Source organism: Capricornis sumatraensis, chromosome 16, assembly GCF_032405125.1.
Source record: "Capricornis sumatraensis isolate serow.1 chromosome 16, serow.2, whole genome shotgun sequence".
Taxonomy (NCBI): Eukaryota; Metazoa; Chordata; class Mammalia; order Artiodactyla; family Bovidae; genus Capricornis; species Capricornis sumatraensis.
This window is the reverse complement of record NC_091084.1, coordinates 18963292-18984394: the sequence shown is the minus strand read 5'-3', so window position 1 is coordinate 18984394 and position 21103 is coordinate 18963292. Positions and strand designations below refer to the sequence as shown.

General features: G+C 38.4%; 1 protein-coding gene across 2 annotated transcripts in view; it reads left to right on the top strand.

Annotated features, from left to right (window-relative positions):
- ALKBH8 (alkB homolog 8, tRNA methyltransferase) overlaps positions 1–21103 on the top strand; it is a 124484-nt gene that overhangs the window by 11229 nt on the left and 92152 nt on the right. For both annotated transcript variants that reach the window (XM_068989074.1, XM_068989075.1), the window contains 2 exons: positions 2843–3080; positions 19889–20020. In XM_068989074.1, the coding sequence (XP_068845175.1) occupies positions 2843–3080; positions 19889–20020 (370 nt within the window). The remainder of the gene's footprint in view (positions 1–2842; positions 3081–19888; positions 20021–21103) is intronic.

Genomic DNA, 21103 nt, shown 5'->3' with positions numbered 1-21103 from the left:
CAGACTGCTGTCTTCAGGTCAAATCTGACTTGTTAGCTAAGAATGAGTTTTACATTTTAAGGGTTGTTAACAAATTATAACTAAATAGAGACTTAGTAGATGCTGAAGAGATCAGGAAGAGATGGAAAGAACACATGGAGGAACTGTACAAAAAAGATCTTGATGAACTGGATAAGTATGATAGTGTGGTCAGTTACCCAGAGCCCAGAGCCAGATATTCTGCAGTGTGAAGTCAAGTGGGCCTTACTTAGGAAGCACTGCTGTTAAGAAAGCTAGTGGATGTGATGGAATTCTAGTAGCTGTTCAAAACCCCAAAGAATGATGCTATCACAGTGCTGCACTCAATGTATCAGCAAATCTGGAAGACCCAGCAGTGACCACAGGACTGGTAAAGGTCAATCCTCATTCCAGTCCCCAGGAAGGGTAGTACTAAAGAATATTCAAACCATCAGACAGTTGCACTCATCTCCCATGCTAGTAAGGTCATGCTTAAAATCTTGCACACTGGGCTTCAGCAATACGTGAACCAAGAACTTCCAGATGTCCAAGCTGGGTTTAGAAAGGGCAGAGTAACCAGAGATCAAATTGCCAGCACTCGTCTGATCATAGAGAAAGCAAGGGAATTCCAGAAAAACATCTATCTCTGTTTCATCAACTACATTAAAGCCTTTGACTGTGTGGATCATAACAAATTGTGGAAAGCTCTCAAAGAGATGGGAATACCAGACCCATCTAGCCTATCTCCTGAGAAAGCTTTCTGCATGTCATGAACCCTGTACAAAACAACTGATTGGTTCAGAATTAAGAAAGGAGTATGACAGGGCTGTCTGCTGTCACCCTGTTTATTTAACCTGTACGCTGAGCACATTATGAGAAATGCCGGGCTGGATGAGTTATAAGCTGGACTCAAGATAGGCGGGAGAAACATCAACAATCTCAGTTATGCGGATGATACCACTCTAACGGGAAAAAGTGAAGAGGAACTAAAGAACCTCTTGATCAACCTCTTGATGAGGGTGAAGGAAGAGAGTGATTTAGCTTGCTTAAAACTAAATATTAATAAAACTAAGATCATGGCATCCTGCCCTATTGCTACAGGGCAAATAGAAGGGGGAAGGTGGAAGTAGTGACAGCTTTCCTTCTCTTGGGCTCTAAAATCACTGCAGATGGTAACTGCAGCCATGAAATCAGAAGATGATTGCTTCTTGGCAGGAAAATTATGACAAACCTAGATAGTGTGTTGAAAAGCAGACACATTACTCTGCCGACAAAAGGTCTGTATAGTCAAGGCTCCCCAGTGGTCATGCATGGTTGTGAGAGCTGGATTGTAAAGAAGGCAGAACATCAAAGAGTTGATGCCTTTGAACTGTGGTGCTGGAGAAGACTCCTGAAAGTCCCTTGGACAGCAGGGAGATCAAACCAGTTAATCTTAAGGGAAATCAACCCTGAATACACTTTGGAAGAACTAATGCTGAAGCTGAAGCTCCAGTATTTTGGTCAACTGATGCAAACAGCTGACTCATTAGAAAAGTCCCTGATGCTGGGAAAAGATTGAGGGCAGAAGAAGAGGGTGTCAGAGAATGAGATGCTGGATGGCATCACTGATGCAATGGACATGAACTTGGGCAAACTTCAGGAGATGATGAGGGACAGGGAGGCCTGGCATGCTGCAGTCCCTGGGGTCGCAAAGAGTTGAACACAACTGGATGACTGAACAACAACAAAAAATAATTAATGGGACTATGTAACAGAGCCTTATATGATCTGTGAAACCTAGAATATTTCCTCTCTGGCATTTTTCAGAAAAGCTTTGCCAATATCTGGTGTAAATGATGAACCTGATGTGGGTAGGCCATTAGTTGTTTACTTTTGTTATGCTTCAGAATTTAAAGATCTTAACATGGTGAAGAATGTTTTTAAGTACAGAGACTATAAGGCTTCAAGCATTAGGATAAAAATAGGAGACCTCTTCCCCACCAAATTTCTTGAGTAAAGTTGAACAGGATTGCAAATGACAAGGAAGTAAGCATGATATTTTCAAAGAAAAAAAATTTAATTGCAAAATGACTGGATAATCCAGATACAGGAAACTTTTCCTATTTCATATTCAATAGAACTTGTAATTGTTTTTTTTTTTTCTTTGAGCCAGTACCTTTGCCTTTAGTTTTTAGTAAACATTGTATAATGGTTATATCAAAAAGTATAGATTTTGGAAACTGACAGAAGTAAAATTTAAACTCAACCCCAACTAATTACTACCTTAACCTCATTTTCTGATTTTTGGTTTCTTACCATATGAAGTGGGACTAATATTACCCACTTTGTAGGATTATTGTGAGGGCTTCTCGGATTGTGCTAGTGATGAATCTACCTGCCAGTGAAGGAGTTTCAGGGATGCAGGTTCAATCCCTTGGTTGGGAAGATCCCCTGGAGTAGGAAATGGCAAACTGCTCCTTTGTTCTTGCCTAGAAAACTCCATGGACAGAAGAGCTTGGTGGGCTACAGTCTGTGGGGCCATAAAGAGTTGGATGTGACTGAACACACACAGGATTGTTGTGAAGATTGTTTTAATGAAGATTGAGTATAAAATCATATACCACAGTGTCTAGCCAAAACGCAAAATTTATGTAAATCCTTGTTTCTTCTCCTCTCTACCTCTTCTTTCTGTTTCATTATGTTAAATTTATGAACAGTGAAAGTTATCTTTTAATTTGTGTTTATGGTCACTAAAAGGCTATATAAAAATCAGTATTGTTTACAATATTTTATTTTAAAATGTTATTTAAAAATAACAGATTGATATCAACTGCTCATGTTACTTTCTTTTTTTTTGTCTTTTTAGAGTCTGATTGTTGCCAATGGTGGTTTGGGTAATCAAGTGAGTAGGAACCAACTGTTCCCAGTTTTAGAGAAATGTGGATTGGTGGATGCTCTCTTAATGCCACGTAATAAACCCTACTCATGTGTAAGATACAAAACTGTAGAAGAATCCAAAAAAGCCTATGATACTCTCAATGGCAAAGAAATAGTGGATGATTTAGGACAAAAGATCATCCTGTACTTGAATTTTGTGGAAAAAGGTATGTCATACAGGTATCTTTTTAAAAATGGTTTTTGCTTTTGTGTGAGTTTTCTTTCATATCTCAGTCAAAAGTTTCAGTTTTTGACTTTTGGACATCCCATTTGGGGGTTAAGCAATCTCTCCACCTTGTTTTTTTTTTTTTTTTTTACCATTCTTTAAATGCCTAGTATTGTATAAGTATGGGACTAGTAGTTGAAGGGAGATAATTTAGATACAGCTTATTATTTCTGAGGAGCTGGTCCCACCAAACTAACAATATCTTTATTATATATGTTATTTATTTTGGAACCCTGCTGTCTAATTGTGTTTTTCAGTATTTATTGTTAAGGGTTCAGATTTATTTTACAGTGTCTACCTAGAAGCTTTCAATTAATCACTTAGGAATTAATTGTGATCCAAATGATTGTGTGCCAAGGTTCACAGTTATGGAGGAACAGCTTTAGCCACCAAAGATGCGTGAAGCTTTATAGTGGTGATAGTCAGTTGAACTTTCTGTGTTGGTAGAAATATGTTCATATTTTATATCTGTGTTGTCGAGCATGATTCTGTGGATTTTAAAATTTGATTTTATTTAAATAAATTCAGTTAACTAATTTAAATAAAAGTTTGACAGACTGATTTACCAAATTGCTATAGGGGTTATTCCATCTTTTCACCACTGACCCATGGAAATGAAGTATATTGAGATGAACTTTGATGTTTAAACATCTCATCTCCTGCTATTATATTCATTTGCTACCTGTTTAGGCAGTTAAACAGTTTTGTCTAGATATGCTGTGGTTAAGTAAGTGAGTGTATGTCAAAATTATGTTTTTTAAAATAAGACTCAAAGGAAACTTTAAATAACTCCATTAAAGATATGTTTTATAAGTTATGATTCTCAGTGTCTATATGTACTTAATTTTAAATCTGACCTAAGCTTTCAGATTTTGCAAAGCAGATTGTTTTCATATTTTGTTTTTGTGGTCAGTTTTTTAAAATTATGTGGTTTAAGAATAAATCTTAATCAGAGAATATTATCATTGGGTTTTCCTCCAGCATGTTGAATAGTGTAAGAGATTGCATGAAATGAATTTTGGAATGATTTTTATTTAAAATCCTGTATTAGATCCAGAGGTTTTCTTTTTTTTTTTAATTGAAGTATAGTTGACTTACAATGTTGTGTTAGTTTCTGGTATATAGCGAGGTGATTCAGTTAGATATATATGTGATATATTTTACATTATGGTTTACTATGGGATACTGAATATAGTTCCCTGTGCTACACAGTAGGACCTTGTTGTTTATCCATTTTATATGCAGTAGCTTGCATCTAGTAACCCCACCAAACTCACAAACCATGCCTCTCCTACTTCCCTGCCCTTGGCAAGCAACCAAAAATCTGCTCTCTATATCTGTAAGTCTGTTTCTGTTTTGTAAATAAGATCATATGTGTCATATTTTAGATTCCATATATAAGAGATATCATATGGTATTTGTCTCTTTCTCACTTACCTTAGAATGATAATCTCTGTTTCGATCCATGTTGCTACAGATGGCATTCTTTCATTTTTTATGGCTGAGTAGTATTCCGTTTTGTGTGTGTGTGTGTGTGTGTGTGTGTGTGTGTGTGTATGTATACACATACATCTTCTTTATCCATTCATCTGTCAATGGGCATTTATGTTTCTTCCATGTCTTGGCTGTTGTAAATAATGCTACTGGGAATGTTGGTGTGTGTGTGTATCTTTTTGAATTATGGTTTTGTCCAGCTGTATGCCCAGGAGTGGAATTGCTGGGACATATAGCTGCTCTAGATTTTTGAGAAACCACCATACTGTTATTTCACATTTTTCTATTACTTGACCATAGAAGCAAAAATGAATATTTAAATTTTATATTAAGTATTTAGAATCTGGTTTGTTTATGGAGGGGCATACTGTAGATATGAGAAGCCTTTCTTAGATTTAAAAAGTGGCCTGATTGTGTTCAAACAAAATACTTAAGTAAATACTGTTGTATTTGCTATTGGTAATTGCAGTGGATAAAATGTACCATGACTTTTATCTTAGCCTTAATTTTTATATTTTTAATATGTTGTGTCCTGGGCTCCGTTTGGCAGCACACATACTGATATGTTATATGCCTCTCAACATTATTATTTCTAAAAATGAGGCTTAGAATGTTGACTAAAAAAAAACCAGTCATAACCTAGAAATTAACAGTTATGTTTTATTTTGTGGGAATGTTTAGGACTTCAAGCCCAGGAGACAGCATCTCAAGTAGTCCTGAGAAACTGCTTTGAGGCAGTGGGGGAAGCAGTCAAGTTATGTAGGAGTTTGCAATACAGTGGGGCAGGTAGTCTGAATGTCAAAGATTACTGTTAATTAGGGAAAATCATATATCTTTCAAGTTAAGGAATTTAACACTTTTCTAAGTTTAGAAAGATGCAAGCATCTGGGTATATTGAAATAATTTCTTCCATGTGTACCTCACTTGTGTGGGGCCAGAATCCTGTTTCTTGACTTAAAAAAAAAATTAGCTATTTTAATTGAAGGATATTACTTTACAGTATTGTGATGGTTTTTGCCATACATCGACATGAGTCAGCTACAGGTGCACATGTGTCCACCCATCCTGAACCCCGCACCCATCTCCCTCCTCACCCCATCTCTCTGGGTTTTCCCAGAGCACTGACTTTGGGTGTCCTGCTCCATGCATTGAACTTGCACGGTCATCTATTTTACATATAGTAATATACATGTTTCAGTGCTATTCTCTCAAATTATCCCACTTTCGTCTTCTCCCACAGAGTCCAAAAGTCTGTTGTTTACATCTGTGTCTGTTTCTTTGCCTTGCATATAGGATCATCATTACCATCTTTGTAAATTCCATATATATGTGTTGTTATACTGAATTGGTGTTTCTCTTTCCCACTTACTTCACTCTGTATGATAGATTCCAGTTTATCCACCTCATTAGAACTGACTCAAATGTCTTACCTTTTATAGTTGCATATTATTGCATTGTGTATATGTACCACAATTTCCTTAACCATGCATCTGCCAATGGACACCTTGGTTGCTTTCATGTCCTACCTATTGTAAACAGTGCTGCAGTGAACATTGGGGTACATGTGTCTCTTTCAAATCTGGTTTCCTCGGTGTGTATGCCCAGCACATACACAACTGGGCATACACAGTTCTATTTGCAGTCTTATAGGGAATCTCAATATGGTTCTCCATAGTGGCTGTACCAGTATGCATTCCCACTAACAGTGTAAAAGGGTTCCCTTTACTCCACACCCTCTCCAACATTTACTGTTTGTAGACATTTTGATGGTGGTCATTCTGACTGGCATGAGATGATACCTCATCATGGTTTTGATTTGCATTTTTCTAATAATGAGTGATGTTGAGCATCTTTTCCCGTGTTTATTAGCCATCTGTATGTCTTCTTTGGAGAAATGTCTGTTTAGTTCTTTGGCCATTTTTTGGTTGGGTTATTTGTTTTTCTGGTATTGAGTTGCATGGGCTGCTTGTATATTTTGGAGATTAATTCTTTGTCAGTTGTTTCATTTGCTGTTATTTTCTTTTATTCTGAAGACTGCCTTTTCACATTGCTTATAGTTTCCTTCATTTGCAAAAGCTTTTAAGTTTAGTTAGGTTCCATTTGTTTATGTTTGTTTTTATTTCCATTACTCTGGGAGGTGGGACATAGAGGATCTTCTTGTGGTTTAAGGGTTCTGTCTATATTTTCCTCTGAAAGTTTTATAGTTTCTGGTGTTACATTTAGATCTTTAATCCATTTTGAAGTTAATTTTGTGTATGGTGTTAGAAAGTGTTCTAGTTTCATTCTTTTACACATGGTTGACCAGTTTCCCCAGCACCACTTGGTAGAGAGACGGCTGTCTTTTCTCAATTGTATGTTTTTGCCTCCTTTGTCAAAAATATAAGGTGTGCAGGAGTGCATGGATGTATCTCTGGGCTTTCTATTTTGTTCCATTGATCTATATTTCTGTCTTTGTGCCAATACCATACTGTGTTGATGATTATAGCTTTGTAATATAGTCTGAATTCAGGCAGGTTGATTCCTCCAGTTCCGTTCTTCTTTCTCAAGATTGCTTTGGCTATTTGAGGTTTTTTGTGTTTCCATACAAATTGTGAAATTATTTATTCTAGTTCTGTTGAAAATACCATTGGTAGCTTTATAGGAATTGCATTGAATCTATAGATTGCTTTGGGTAGTATACTCATTTTCTCTACATTGATTCTTCCAATCCACGAACATGGTATATTTCTCCATCTATTTGTGTCATCTTTGATTTCTTCCATCATTGTTTTATAGTTTTCTATATATAGGTCTTTTGTTTCTTTAGGTAAATTTATTCCTAAATATTTTATTCTTTTCATTGCAATGGTGAATGGGATTGTTTCCTTAATTTCTCTTTCTGTTTTTTCATTGTTAGTGTATAGGAATTCAAGTGATATCCATGTATTAATTTTATATCCTGCAACTTTACTATATTAATTGATTAGCTCTAGTAATTTTCCAGTGGTATCTTTAGGGTTTTCTATATAGAGGATCATGCCATCTGCAAACAGTGAGAGTTTTACTTCTTTTCCAGTTTGGATTCCTTTAATTTCTTCTTCTCTGATTGCTGTGGCTAGGCCTTCCAAAACTATGTTGAAAAGTAGCTGTGAGAGTTGGCACCCATTTTTCCTCATTTTAGAGAAAATCCTTTTAGTTTTTCACCATTGAGGATAATGTTCACTGGGGGTTTGTTAATGTGTGGCTTTTATTATATTGAGGTATGGTCCTTCTATTCCTGCTTTCTGGACAGTTTTTTTTTTTTTTTTTTTAAGTTCATAAATGGGTTTCTCTGCATCTGTTGAAATAATCATATGGTTTTTATCTTTCATTTTATTAATGTGGTATATCACATTGATTGATTTGTGAATATTGAAGAATCCTTGCATCCCTGGAACAAAGCCCACTCGGTCATGATATATGATCTTTTTAATATGCTGGTGGATTCTGTTTGGTAGAGTTTTGTTGAGGATTTTGCATCTATGTTCATCAGTGATATTGACTTGGAGTTTTCCTCTTTTTTTTTGTGGCATTTTTGTCTGGTTTTGGTTTTAGGGTGATGGTGGCCTCATAGAATGAGTTTGGGAGTTTACCTTCCTCTGCAATATTCTGGAAGAGTTTGAGTAGGATAGGTGTTAGCTCTTTACATTTTTGGTAGAATTCACCTGTGAAGCCATCTGATCCTGGGCTTTTGTTTGTTGGAAGATTTTTGATTACAGTTTCTATTTCCGTGCTCATAATTGGTCTGTTCAGATTTTCTATTTCTTCCAGGTTCAGTTTTGGAAGGTTATACTTTTCTAAGAATTTTTCCATTTCTTCCAAGTTGTCCATTTTATTCACAAATAGTTGATCATAGTAGTCTCTTATGATTGCTTGTATTTCTGTATTGTCTGTTGTGATATCTCCATTTTTATTTCTAATTTTGTTGATTTGATTCTTCTTCCTTTTTTCATTGATGAGTCTGTCTAACGGTTTGTCTATTTTGTCTATTTTTTGGTTGTTGTTCTTTTCTAGTTGCTTATGTGTAAAGTTAGGTTGCTTATTTGATGTTTCTCTTGTTTCTTGAGGTAGGCTTGTATTGCTATGAACCTCCCTCTTAGCATTGCTTTTATTGAATCCCATAGGTTTTTGACTGTTGTGTTTTCATTATCATTTGTTTCTATGCATATTTTGATTTCCTTTTTGACTTCTTCCATTACTGTTGGTTATTCAGAAGCATGTTGTTTAGCTTCTTTATGTTTGTGTTTTTTATAGTTTTTTTTTTTTTTTCCTGTAGTTGTTATCTAATGTTACTGCATTGTGATCAGAAAAGATGCTTGAAACAATTTCAAGTTTTTAAAATTTACCAAGGCTAGATTTTAGGCCTAGGATATGATCTATCCTGGAGAATGTTCTGTGTGCACTTGAGAAAAAGGTAAAATCCATTGTTTTGGGGTGAAATGCCCTGTAGATATCAGTTAGGTCTAACTGGTCCATTGCATAGTTTGAAGATTGTGTTTCTTTGCTAATTTTCTGTTTGGCTGATATATCCATAGGTGTAAGTGGGGTATTAAATTCCTCCACTATTATTGTGTTACTGTTAATTTCTCCTTTCATACTTGTTAGCATTTGCCTTACATTATTCAGGTGCTCCTATGTTCAGTGCATATATATTTATAATTGCTACATCTTTTTCTTGGATTGGTCTCTTGATCATTATGTAGTGTTCTTCTTTGTCTCTTATCATGGTTTTTATTTCAAAGTCTATTTTATCTAATATGAGTATTGCTACTCCTGCTTTCTTTTGGTCTCCATTTGCATGAAATATCATCTTCCAGCCTCTCACTTTCAATCTGTATGTGTCCCTAGGTTTGATGTGGGTCTCTGGTAGACAGCACGTATAGAGGTTTTGTTTTTGTATCCATTTGGCCAGTCTTTGTCTCTTGGTTGGAGCATTTAACCCATTTATGTATAAGGTAAATTATTGATAAATGTGATCCTGTTACCATTTACTTTGTTATTTGGGGTTCGTTTTTATAAACCTTCTCTGTGTTTTCTGTCTAGAGAAGATTCTTTAGCATTTGTTGAAGAGCTGGTTTGGTGGTGCTGAATTGTCTCAGCTTTTGCTTGTCTATAAAGCTTTTGAATTCTCCTTCATATCTGAGTGAGATCCTTCCTGGGTAGAGTAATCTTGATTGTAGGTTCTTCTCTTTCATCACTTTAAGTATGCCCTGCCATTCCGTTCTAACCAGAAGAGTTTCCTTTGAAAGATCAGCTGTTATCCTTATGGGGATCCCCTTGTGTATGATTTATTGCTTTTCCCTTGCTGCTTTTAATATTTGCTCTTTGTGTATAATTTTGTTAGTTTGATTAATATGTTTCTTGGGGTGTTTTGCCTTGGGTTCATCCTGTTTGGGATTCTCTGGGTTTCTTGGCTATTTCCTCCCCCATTTTAGGGAAGTTTTCAACCATTATTTCCTCAAGTATTTTCTCATGCCCTTTCTTTTTGTCTTCTTCTGGAATATGTATGATTCAACTGTTGGGGCGTTTAACATTGTCCCAGTGGTCTCTGAGGTTGTCCTCATTTCTTTTTATTTTTCTCTCTCTTCTTAATTTATTTCTACCATTCTATCTTCCACCTCACTTTTTCTCTCTTCTGTCTCAGTTATTCTAGTGTTGGCTTCCTCCAGAGTGTTTTTAATCTTAGTTATTGCATTATTCATTATTGATTGACTCTTCTTTGTTTCTCCTAGGTCCTTGTTAAACATTTCTTGCATCTTCTCGATCCTTGTCTCTAGTCTATTTATCTTTAACTCCATTTTGTTTACAAAATTTTGGATCATCTTTACTATAATTATTCTGAATTCTTTTTCAGATAGATTCCCTGTTTACCTCTTTTATGTTTGATTTGGTGGGGTTTTATCATGTTTCTTCACCTGCTAGAGATTTCTGTGTTTTCATTTTGCTTAGCTTGCTGTGTTTGGGGTGCCCTTTCTGCAGTCTGGAAGGTTGTGGTTCCTCTTAATTGTGGAGTCTGCTTACTGTGGGTGAGGTTGGACCAGTTGCTTGTCAAAGTTTCTTGGGTGGGAGAACCTGTGTCTGTATTCTGGTGGTTGGAGCTGGATCTCTTCTCTCCAGAGTGCAATGAGATGTTCAGTAGTAGTTTGGGGTTGTCTATGGGTTTGTTATGGCTTCAGGCTACCCATCTTTTAATGTTCAGGGTTGTGTTCCTGTTTTGCTGGAGAATTAGTGTGGTGTCTTGAACTGAAACTTGCTGGCTTTTGGTGGAGCTTGGTTTCATTGTAGGTATGGAGTCTTTTGGGTGGGTTCTTGTCTATTAATGTTCCCCGAGTCAGGAATTCTCTGATGTTCTAAAGTTCTGGAGTTGAGCCTCCTGCCTCTGGGTTTCTTTCCCAATCTTACTGTAGCCTCACGACTTCTCCATCCATACAGCATAGAAGATAAAACCCCCAGGTTAATGGTGAAACAATTCTGAACAGCCAGAAACCCACAGAGAATTTCACAGAGTTGTAGAGAGAAGAGAAGAGGGAGGAGGGAGATAGAGGTGACCAGGAGGAGACAAGGGAAGAGACAAAAGTGGAGAGAGCAGTCAAGCCAGTAATAAAGTCCCTAAGTCCTCTCCACAGCCAGGAATACCCAGAGAAATTCATAGTTATATAGAGAAGAGAAGAAGGAGGAGGGTGATAGAGATGACCAGGAGGAGAAAAGGGAAGAGTCAAAAGGGGAGAGAGCTGTCAAGCCAGTAATCAAATCCCTAAGTGCTCTCCACAGCCAGGAACACCCAGAGCGATTCACAGGGTTATATAGAGAAGAGGGAGGAGGGTGATAGAGGTGACCAGGAGAAAAGTGAGAGTCAAAAGGGGAGAGAGCTATCAAGCCAGTAATCAAATGCCTAAGTAAAAATGGATATTGAAGATTAGATTCTTAAAGACAGAAAATTAATAATAAATATCAAAAAGCAAAGATTAAAAACTTAGACTAGAGGTTAAACTCCCAAAGATCCAGTATAGAAAATACAAAATTGATCACAAAAATTAAGATATGTATGGAATTCGTTTAAAAAAAACTAGTTTCTTTCTTTCTTTTTCTTTAGAAAGCTGACAGTAGGCTATAAAAATGAAAGTTAAAGGGGTAATAAAGAATTCAAATTTTTAAAAATTGAAAAGTGATAATAGTAAAAATATATGTAGGGATTTCTATGGAGCTGTTGTGGGCAATGTGGGTTCAGTTCTGTGTCAGATTGTCCCTTGGTCTGGCTTGTACTTGTCCTCAAGGTCTATAGCTGCCCCCAAAATACACAGTATCAGTATTAACTTCAGGGTTTTAATTTGTTGCACCTGTCACTTCCAGGGTTGCTGCCCCTTCTTTGTTTATTTTGGCTTCCTCTGTTTGCAAGTCTCTTCAGTGTCTTAATTTTTGCCCTGACATGAGGGGGTGAAGATGGCCACTTATTTTGGCTCACTTGTTCAGTTGTGCTGTGGAGAGGGAGGAACATTGCAAACAAATACTGCTGGCATGTGTGGGCAATGCTCACACTGGAGGGACCATCCTGGGTTTGCCACAGCCCAAGGTGCTGTCTACTTTCCGAGTCCACACTGCTCAGGCTCCAGGGTGCTCCGTGAGGGTCCTGTCCCAAGTGGACCCTGTGTTTTGTGCACTTCCCAAGTCTAAGCCTCTCAGGTTCTTGGGTGCCCCACAAGGGCACAGGCCCAGATGGGCTGTCTGTTTAGTGCTCATCCCAGGTCCAAGCTGCTCAGGTGACCAGTGCTTGGCGAGCCCACTGTCCCAGGTGGGCCATGCGTCTTAACCATCTCCCTGGTCCCTGCTGCTTGGTTTCCTGTGTGTGCTATGAGGGCCTAGTCCCAGGTGTCCCATGTGTCTCCTCTGGGAAGCTGATCTCAGGCTGTGACACTCCTGGTGGAAGTGAACCTTCCAGGATCCCAGGAAGACGTGGTTAGCTGGCAGCCTGTTTACAGCTTGGTGGAAGATGCAGTCTCTTGTGCCAACATTGCAGCGGCCCCTTGCCTTGTGACTCTGGCTGTTGCACACCTGCCTCTCTGCCTCCGGGGAAGGAGGGCCCTAAATAGCAGCTAGCTTCCTCTCCTTTGGTATTTGCTAGGATGCAGATGCAATCTTTTGTTCTGCGAGTGCACCAGGTGTTACCGCGTGGCATTAGGGCCTTTTGTAGGAAATGTCCTTTTTTTTTCCCCATCTCTCTGGCGATCCCATAGTTTTGGTTGCTGTGTCATATTAGCCTACTCAGATTGTTCGCAGGTCATCCAAGCCTGATAACTATCCTAAGAACTGATGATACAGCCTGTGCCTCCCTGCCCAGCCCCCACTCGCTAGTGGCAGATGTGAGTATCTCAGCCACTTCTCCACTGGTAGTTGTGGTTAAGTGTGTATTCTGTGGGTTTCTTTTTTTTTTTTTTTCCAGTTATGCTCCAGCTGAGACTCCACAGCTCCCCACTGACACGCCTGTGAGAGTGTTTCCTATTGTGTGGAAGCTTTTCCTTCTTCACGACTCCCTCCCTGGGACAGGTCTCTATCTCTAAATCTTTTGTCTCTGTTTTCATCTTTTATCTTTTGTCCTACCTCCTTTTGAAGACATTGGGCTACCTTTATGGGTGTCTGGTGTCCTTTGCCAGTGTTGAGAAGTTGCTATGTGGAAGTTTCTCCATATTCAAATGATCTTTTGATGAATTTGTTGGGGAGAAAGTGGTCTCCTCATCCTGTTCCTCTGCCATCTGGGAATCACCCCGTTTCTTGATTTTATTATATCCTTAGTTCTTCATTCTCCATAGGGAGTGGTGACAGCTGACAGTTGCTGAATTAAAGGCATTGTCCTCTCTTTTGGGTGCCCTCTGGGCTCAGCAATTTATGTTTGGAGGCCTGAAATCACTGATGGTTGTTACATCCTTGATTACTGATATGGCAGGAAATACTCCATTTTACAGTCCCTACCCATGGTCGGAAATTTGACCAATATTTGAGAGACATTTCATGACCATTTTTTGTCCCATGGTACTTGGTGGATCATCCTAGATTGGACCAAAGTTCTTTCTTGTTGATATGTCACTTCTGGTAATTTCCAGATTAGACTCATTGACAGATAACAAAAGATTCTCTGGATCCTCTATCTTTTAACCTATTAGGATCCATGAGATATTTTACCTTGCCTGCTTCCTCCCACACCTAGGATCACACTATCACAATTACTGATGGCATATAGAACTACATTTTTGACCAGTTGCTTGAAGTTATGTAGTCATCATTATATTTGTTGCATGCCTGGTTACATACTGAAAGAGACAAAAATCTTATAAGTAATGTAGTTAGTAACATTGACAAAGTCATAGTGTAGCAGAGAGATAAAGGTATAAACAATTTGGAAACAGAGAACAAGTTAAAGAACAAATTGTTTATAACTAGTTGTAATCAAGTTGTATAACTAGTTGTAATCAAGTTGCAATAACCATCAAGTCCATAGGAAGGCCAGCTGGAGAAGCCAAATCTTGGCAAGGTCGACTAAGCGTCTTCACTTTCACTTTTCACTTTTCATGCATTGGAGAAGGAAATGGCAACCCACTCCAGTGTACTTGCTTGGAGAATCCCAGGGATGGGGGAGCCTGGTGGGCTGCCATCTGTAGGGTCGCACAGAGTTGGACATGACTGAAGTGACTTCGCAGCAGCAGCAGCAGGCAGAGAGAAAAATATAAATGTTTTATCTTTGTTTACAAAGACATTCTTTATCAACATTTTGTAGGTCACAGCATAAAAAAAAAGTTTACTGGAAAACAGATTGAAGTTAGTATGTTCTGAAGTCAGTTATAAATCACATTTATCAGTTCAATCTGTATGAAGTAAGCAGATTTTCCATTACAGTTTGTAATTTGTTATGCAATTAAGTAGCATTAAGCATATCAGAAACACATTTGTTTAAAAATTCTTTCTGTGTCTTCTTGAAAATCTTTATTGTGTAAAGGCAGTGCAAAATTATGATAGTCTGTAAAGGACAAAACAAAATAGCATGGTTATAGAGTTGAGTACAATGTAATTAGGAAACTTGGATATTTCTGCAACATGTAACATGTTAGTATAATCACTACAGTTATGACTGATAACGTTATATCAGGACATACCAGATGTTAGGGATGTCATATAAATTTTGGAATATCTGTATTAATGATATTTATCCATACACTACAACCTAAAGTTCACATTCAATCACTTGACAATGTTTTCGAGTTGGGGCTTCTCTGGTGGCTCAGATAGTAAAGAATCTGCATAAAATATGGGAGACCTGGGTTCAATCCCTGGGTCGGGAAGATAAAAATACCAAATAGACTTAGGTTAATATTCATCTCTGAGATGTCTCAAAGACTTTTCTTCAAAGCATCCATCCCAGAGTTAGCTGGAGACTAAAAGAGCTTTAGTTAGATTTTGATATTTGGGAAGTTTGTTAGAAATATCATAAAGGTTTTAAAGCACAACAGGATCATAGGTCACTGAAACAATACCTATTCATTTAACCAAAGTCACAAAAACTATTAAAAGAAAATAAATATAGATCATTTAAGGGCGCAGAAACTCACACAATCTATTATAAAAGGAGCACTTTAAACAAATTAAATTCCAGTCCTATACTAGCTCACTTGAAGTCCACTTACTCAACAACTTCAATCTAAATTTGGTTAATCCTGACTGTGTACAGAACTTTTTCTACAGCGTTGGTTTCCACAATCTCTGATCACTTTCTGTATCCATCCTGTGTCTCATTTTCCACCCAAATGAAATTAACCAGCTCATACTTTTTTTTTCAATAAAATGTAACTCCATTTCTCATACCTTTTTAGTGAAATCATACATTCTACTTCTTATTGTGTACTGAAATGTTACTGTGTTATTCACTTTAACTACATGTTTAAATTAGAATCCTCAACTCTTAAAGCCTTGATTTTTAGTAAAGCTAACAAGCAATTGATGAAAGTGAAAGAGGAGAGTGGAAAAGTTGGCTTAAAGCTCAACATTCAGAAAACGAAGATCATGAAAAGTCCCATCACTTCATGGGAAATAAATGGGGAAACAGTGGAAAGTGTCAGACTTTATTTTTGGGGGGTCCAAAATCACTGCGGATGGTGACTGCAGCCATGAAATTAAAAGACGCTTACTCCTTGGAAGAAAAGTTATGACCGACCTAGATAGCATATTCAAAAGCAGAGACATTACTTTGCCGACTAAGGTCCGTCTAGTCAAGGCTATGGTTTTTCCAGTGATCATATATGGATGTGAGAGTTGGACTGTGAAGAAGGCTGAGCACTGAAGAATTGATGCATTTGAACTGTGGTGTTGGAGAAGACTCTTGAGAGTCCCTTGGACTGCAAGGAGATCCAACCAGTCCGTTCTGAAGGAGATCAGCCCTGGAATTTCTTTGAAAGGAATGATGCTGAAGCTGAAACTCCGGTACTTTAGCCACCACATGTGAAGAGTTGACTCATTGGAAAAGACTCTGATGCTGGAAGGGATTGGGGGCAGGAGGAGAAGGGGATGACAGAGGATGAGATGGCTGGATGGCATCACTGACTCGATGGATGTGAGTCTGAGTGAACTCTGGGATTTGGTGATAGACAGGGAGGCCTGGCGTGCTGCAATTCATGGGGTCGCAAAGAGTCAGACATGACTGAGCGACTGAACTGAACTGAACAAGCAATTATGAACTGTCCTCAAATTGACAGTGAAAGTGGCTCAGTCGTGTCAGACTCTTTTTGACCCCATGTACTATACAGTCCATGGAATTCTCCAGGCCAGAATACTGGAGTGGATAGCCTTTCCCTTCTCTAGGGGATCTTCCCAACCCAGGGATTGAACCCAGGTCCCCATTGCCGGCAGATTCTTTACCAGCTGAGCCACAAGGGAAGTCCAAGAGCACTGGAGTGGGTAGCCTATCCCTTCTCCAGCAGATCTTCCCAACCCAGGAATTGAACCAGGGTCTCCTGCATTGCAGGCAGATTCTTTACCAACTGAGCTATCAGGGAAGCATTTTATAAATTGGTGAGCATAAACACCAGTGATAATTTTTAAAAACATTTGTTTTCTCATAGAGAACATCTCAGGTGATATGAAACATTTTCAACAATATTTCCAACTACCTTTAGTTTTTCTATTTAGTAATTGATGTCTCAGTATCTTTTTAGCTATTTAATAAACTTTCCTCACTTAAATTAACACAGTTCTAGAACTTTAAGTTACCAGATATCTGGAAAGATCATTTTAAGTGGATATTTCTAAAATATAATTACTGTAAAGTTTTTATACCAAAGTTCTTATTTCATTTACTTTTACTTTAAAGTTATTTCATGTCAAGTTATTTTTCTTGCAAGAGATCTAGTAAGGTCTTATTTATTAAACCTAGGTTAGGTACAATAATCTTAACATGTCTTAATTAGATCAACAATCTTAAACATCAGTATCAGATATCAACCTAATAGTAAATATTTCCCAGTTCACATGAACCTGAAAGTCGTCTTTGCCATTTTAAATATAAGTGCTTTTTATTAAAATTAAGTAGAACTATTTATAAACTTAATTTTGATAGTGCTTTCTAGAAGTAGAGATATCTCATATGTATAATGTGTACACAGACATAAACAGGCAAACTAGAGATCTCATGGCTTTACTAAAAGCTTAGATATGAACCACATGTAACAATATAAACTTACTAGTTTACAAACAGAATACATTAAGATTGCTTGCTCAGATGACTAAGGCTTGTTATCTGTAAGTTTGGCTAAGGGAGCATTTCCAGTGGTTTGAATTTTAAAACTGCCATTTTTTTCCCCTTTGTTTTAGGTTTTGTGTGCCTGAGTTAATTGGGCTCAGTCTTAGGTCCTCATGGCCTGTATTCACATTCTGGTTTTAGAGATTTGGAAGAGAAAGACAGTTGTTTTTAGCTCCACAAAGAACAGTTCTGTCACCTAAAGTTACTGAAATCAGTGACAAGATTTTAACTGGACTGAAATGTATTTTACAAAGTTCTGTGTTCTATAATTTCAGAATTTAATTTATCATGCCCTTAAAGGTTTGTATAAAACATTCAGCAAAGACTATTCTGAGTTTATGAGTTAAACCGAAGCAAAATCACTAGTTTTATTTTTATTACCCTTTGCATGTTAGTTCCAAGTTTTTGCTTATTTGTGTGGTTCAGGTAACTGCTGGTTAGTACAGTTAGTCAGTGGCACCCCACTCCAGTACTCTTGCCTGGAAAATCCCATGGATGGAGGAGCCTGGAAGGCTGCAGCCCATGGGGTCACTATGAGTCAGACACGACTGAGCAACTTCACTTTCACGCATTGAAGAAGGAAATGGCCCCACTCCAGTGTTCTTGCCTGGAGAATCCCGGGGACGGGGGAGCCTGGTGGGCTGCTGTCTATGGGGTCGCACAGAGTTGGACACGACTGAAGTGACTTAGCAGCAGCAGCAGTGGCAATCTGTATGCCTTGTCTTATAATAGCACACAGGGAAATTATTCCCTAATGGAACATGCCTATTTCACAATTTAAGCAAAAGAGATGTGACCGTCTTGTACAAAGAAACTAAAGCCCTTTGTTTAAGGTTTTACCAGTCCAGCTTTTAACTTTAACTGTGTTTGCAGTGAAGAGCCCCCTCAATTTCCAGGGTGAGATTTTCTCCAATTTCCGATCAAGTAAACACTTGTAAGTTTTGTAACATACATTTGCCCAGCTAGGGTACTGGAACTCTGTCTTTCCTTTTTATTTTGAAACCTTGGTTTCCCATTTTGAAGTCAGTTTGTCAAGATAAAATTGCTAATGAGGATCATGTGGCAGACCAGCGTGTGCTGCTTGAATGCTTCGTCTTCTGGTTTTGCCTCAGAGTTGTTTCAGCCCCCTCTTATGTGCCTTGGGTATCCCAGTGAAGTATAAGACTTCCATAAGTGCTGAAATTGTGGAATGGCTAATTCTTATGCACGTCTCTGGCTGAGCAGATTGTTAATTATGTGAGTGGGTTTCCCTGTAAGTGCAGCCTTGTGCACCTACAGACCTAGAGGTCTACCTCTTCCACTCCTGCAAGGTTCTGTCACCTGAGAAAGCCATTGCTGGCTGGAAGGAAGAGTCCCTTCGGAGCTCAGAAGTTCTCATAAGATTTTTATTTTGACACACTCTGTTAAGGTAAACCAAATCAAGGAAAAACAAGCCAGTCTTACCCCTAATAACTCAGTCTTACCTTACTCAGTGTTTAACTGAGCAAAGTCTCTCAACTGAGGCTATCTATTCAGTATCCAAACTGAGCCTTCCCAGTGCCTTAACACTGAGGGTTCCCTGCTGGAGCAGAATCTTCCTAGTCCTCTGACTGAGGGTATCCCACCCTGTGTCTAAACTGAGCAGCCAGGTACACCTTGAAACCAAGTTTCAAGGATAACTTTTTCCCCCACTGAGTAAAACTTAGGATCATCAGCCAATAATGGGAGATCCTAGAACCAGGAGAGACTCACCCAGATTCATCTGGACTGGCTGAGCAGGCTAATGGGCAAAGAAATCAGGCACTGGATCTCTGTAGAGTCCAGGTGAAGAAGAGGAATCTGCTCTGGTTCCCTTGTCCCATCAGTCAAGTGTCAACTAAAAAAATTAGTCACAGCCTGAAAGCAGAGAGTTGTTTTATTCAGTGAGAATTCTTTGGACTTCAAGCCCAGGAGGCAGCATCTCAAGTAGCCCTCAAAGCTCTGCTTTGACGAGGTTGGGGAAGCAGTCAGGTTATAGAAAAGTTTGCAAGAAAGAGGGGCAGGTAGTCTGGACATAAAAGATTGTTAATTAAGGAAAACCACGTATCTCATGGAATTTAGTGCTTTTCTAAGTATGGGAAGATGCAAGCATCTGGGGCTTATTTGCTGAAATCCTTTCTTTCTACAAACTTCATCTATTTGGGGCCAGCATCCTCTTTCTTGATTTTGTTATATCCTTAGTTCCTCGTTCACTGTAGTTCATTGCTAGCAGCTGATAGCTGTTGGATTGCAGGCATTGGGCACCCTCTGGGCTCAGCAATTTATTATATTTGGAGGCCCACAATCGCTGATCACTGTGCCATCCTTATTTACTGATACGGCAGGAAATACTCCATTTCATAGGGGTTTTGTGAACTGATAAAAGGCTAATTGAACAAAATTATTTGTCTATGAGAACTTTAAGTTTTGTATGTTGACTGTTTTAATTTTGTTTCCCACAGCCCAGTGGAAAGAGTTGGGGCTTCAAGCCTTGCCTCCAGGTCTCAAAGTAATAGAAGAAATTATTTCTTCTGAGGATGAGAAAATGCTTTTGGAAAGTGTTAACTGGACAGAAGATACAGACAATCAAAATTGTAAGTAAAACTTTAAATCTGATATTTAAAAGCTTCTGCAAAATGTCTTCTTCTCCTTTGGTTTATTAAATTCTGTTTCCTCAAAATTCCTGAAAGTGCTCTCGATCCACTATTAGGTAAGTCACACCAACAATTCTTAAGAGCTTTAATAATAAGTAGCTTTTATATGTAGGTATCAATTTAAAACACCAAATTGATGAATATTTATTAGCCAACATTTGTGGAGCTGACAGAGGTCGATCTTGTCAAAGCTATGGTTTTTCCAGTAGTCATGTATGGGTGTGAGATTTGGACTATAAAGAACGCTGAGCATTGAAGAATTGATGCTTTTGAACTGTGGTGTTGGAGAAGACTCTTGAGAGTCCCTTGGACTGCCAGGAGATCAAACCAGGCAATCCTAAAGGATATCAGTCCTGAATATTCATTGGAAGGACTGATGCTGAAACTGAAGCTCCAATACTTTGGCCACCTGATGCAAAGAACTGACTCACTGGAAAAGACCCTGATGCTGGGAAAGATTGAAGGCAGCGGGAGGAGGGGATGACAGAGGATGAGATGGTTGGATGGCATCACCGACTCGATGGACATGAGTTTGAGCAAGCTCCAGGAGTTGGTGATGAATAGGGAAACCTGACGTGCTGCAGTCTATGGGGTCGCAAAGAGTTGGACGCGACTGAACTGAACTGTAGAGCTAACATTAATAAGCTGTATCACATACATTTGGTTGTCTGTATTCATGGGTTCTGTATGCATGAATTCAATCAACTCTGGATTGAAAAAATCTGAAAAGTAAAATTCTAGAAAGTTCCAAAAGGTAAAATATGTTGACAGTTCATAATATATGAATGTGAAGTCGCTCAGTCATGTCCAAATCTTTGCAACTCCGTGGACTGTAGCCCACTAGGCTCCTCCGTCCATGGGATTCTCCAGGCAAGAATACTGGATTGGGTTTCCATTTCCTTCTCCAGAGGATCTTCCCAACCTAGGAATTGAACCAAGGTCTCTTGCATTGCGGGCAGATGCTTTAACCTCTGAGCCACCAGGGAAGCGATATATATATATATATATATATATATATATATA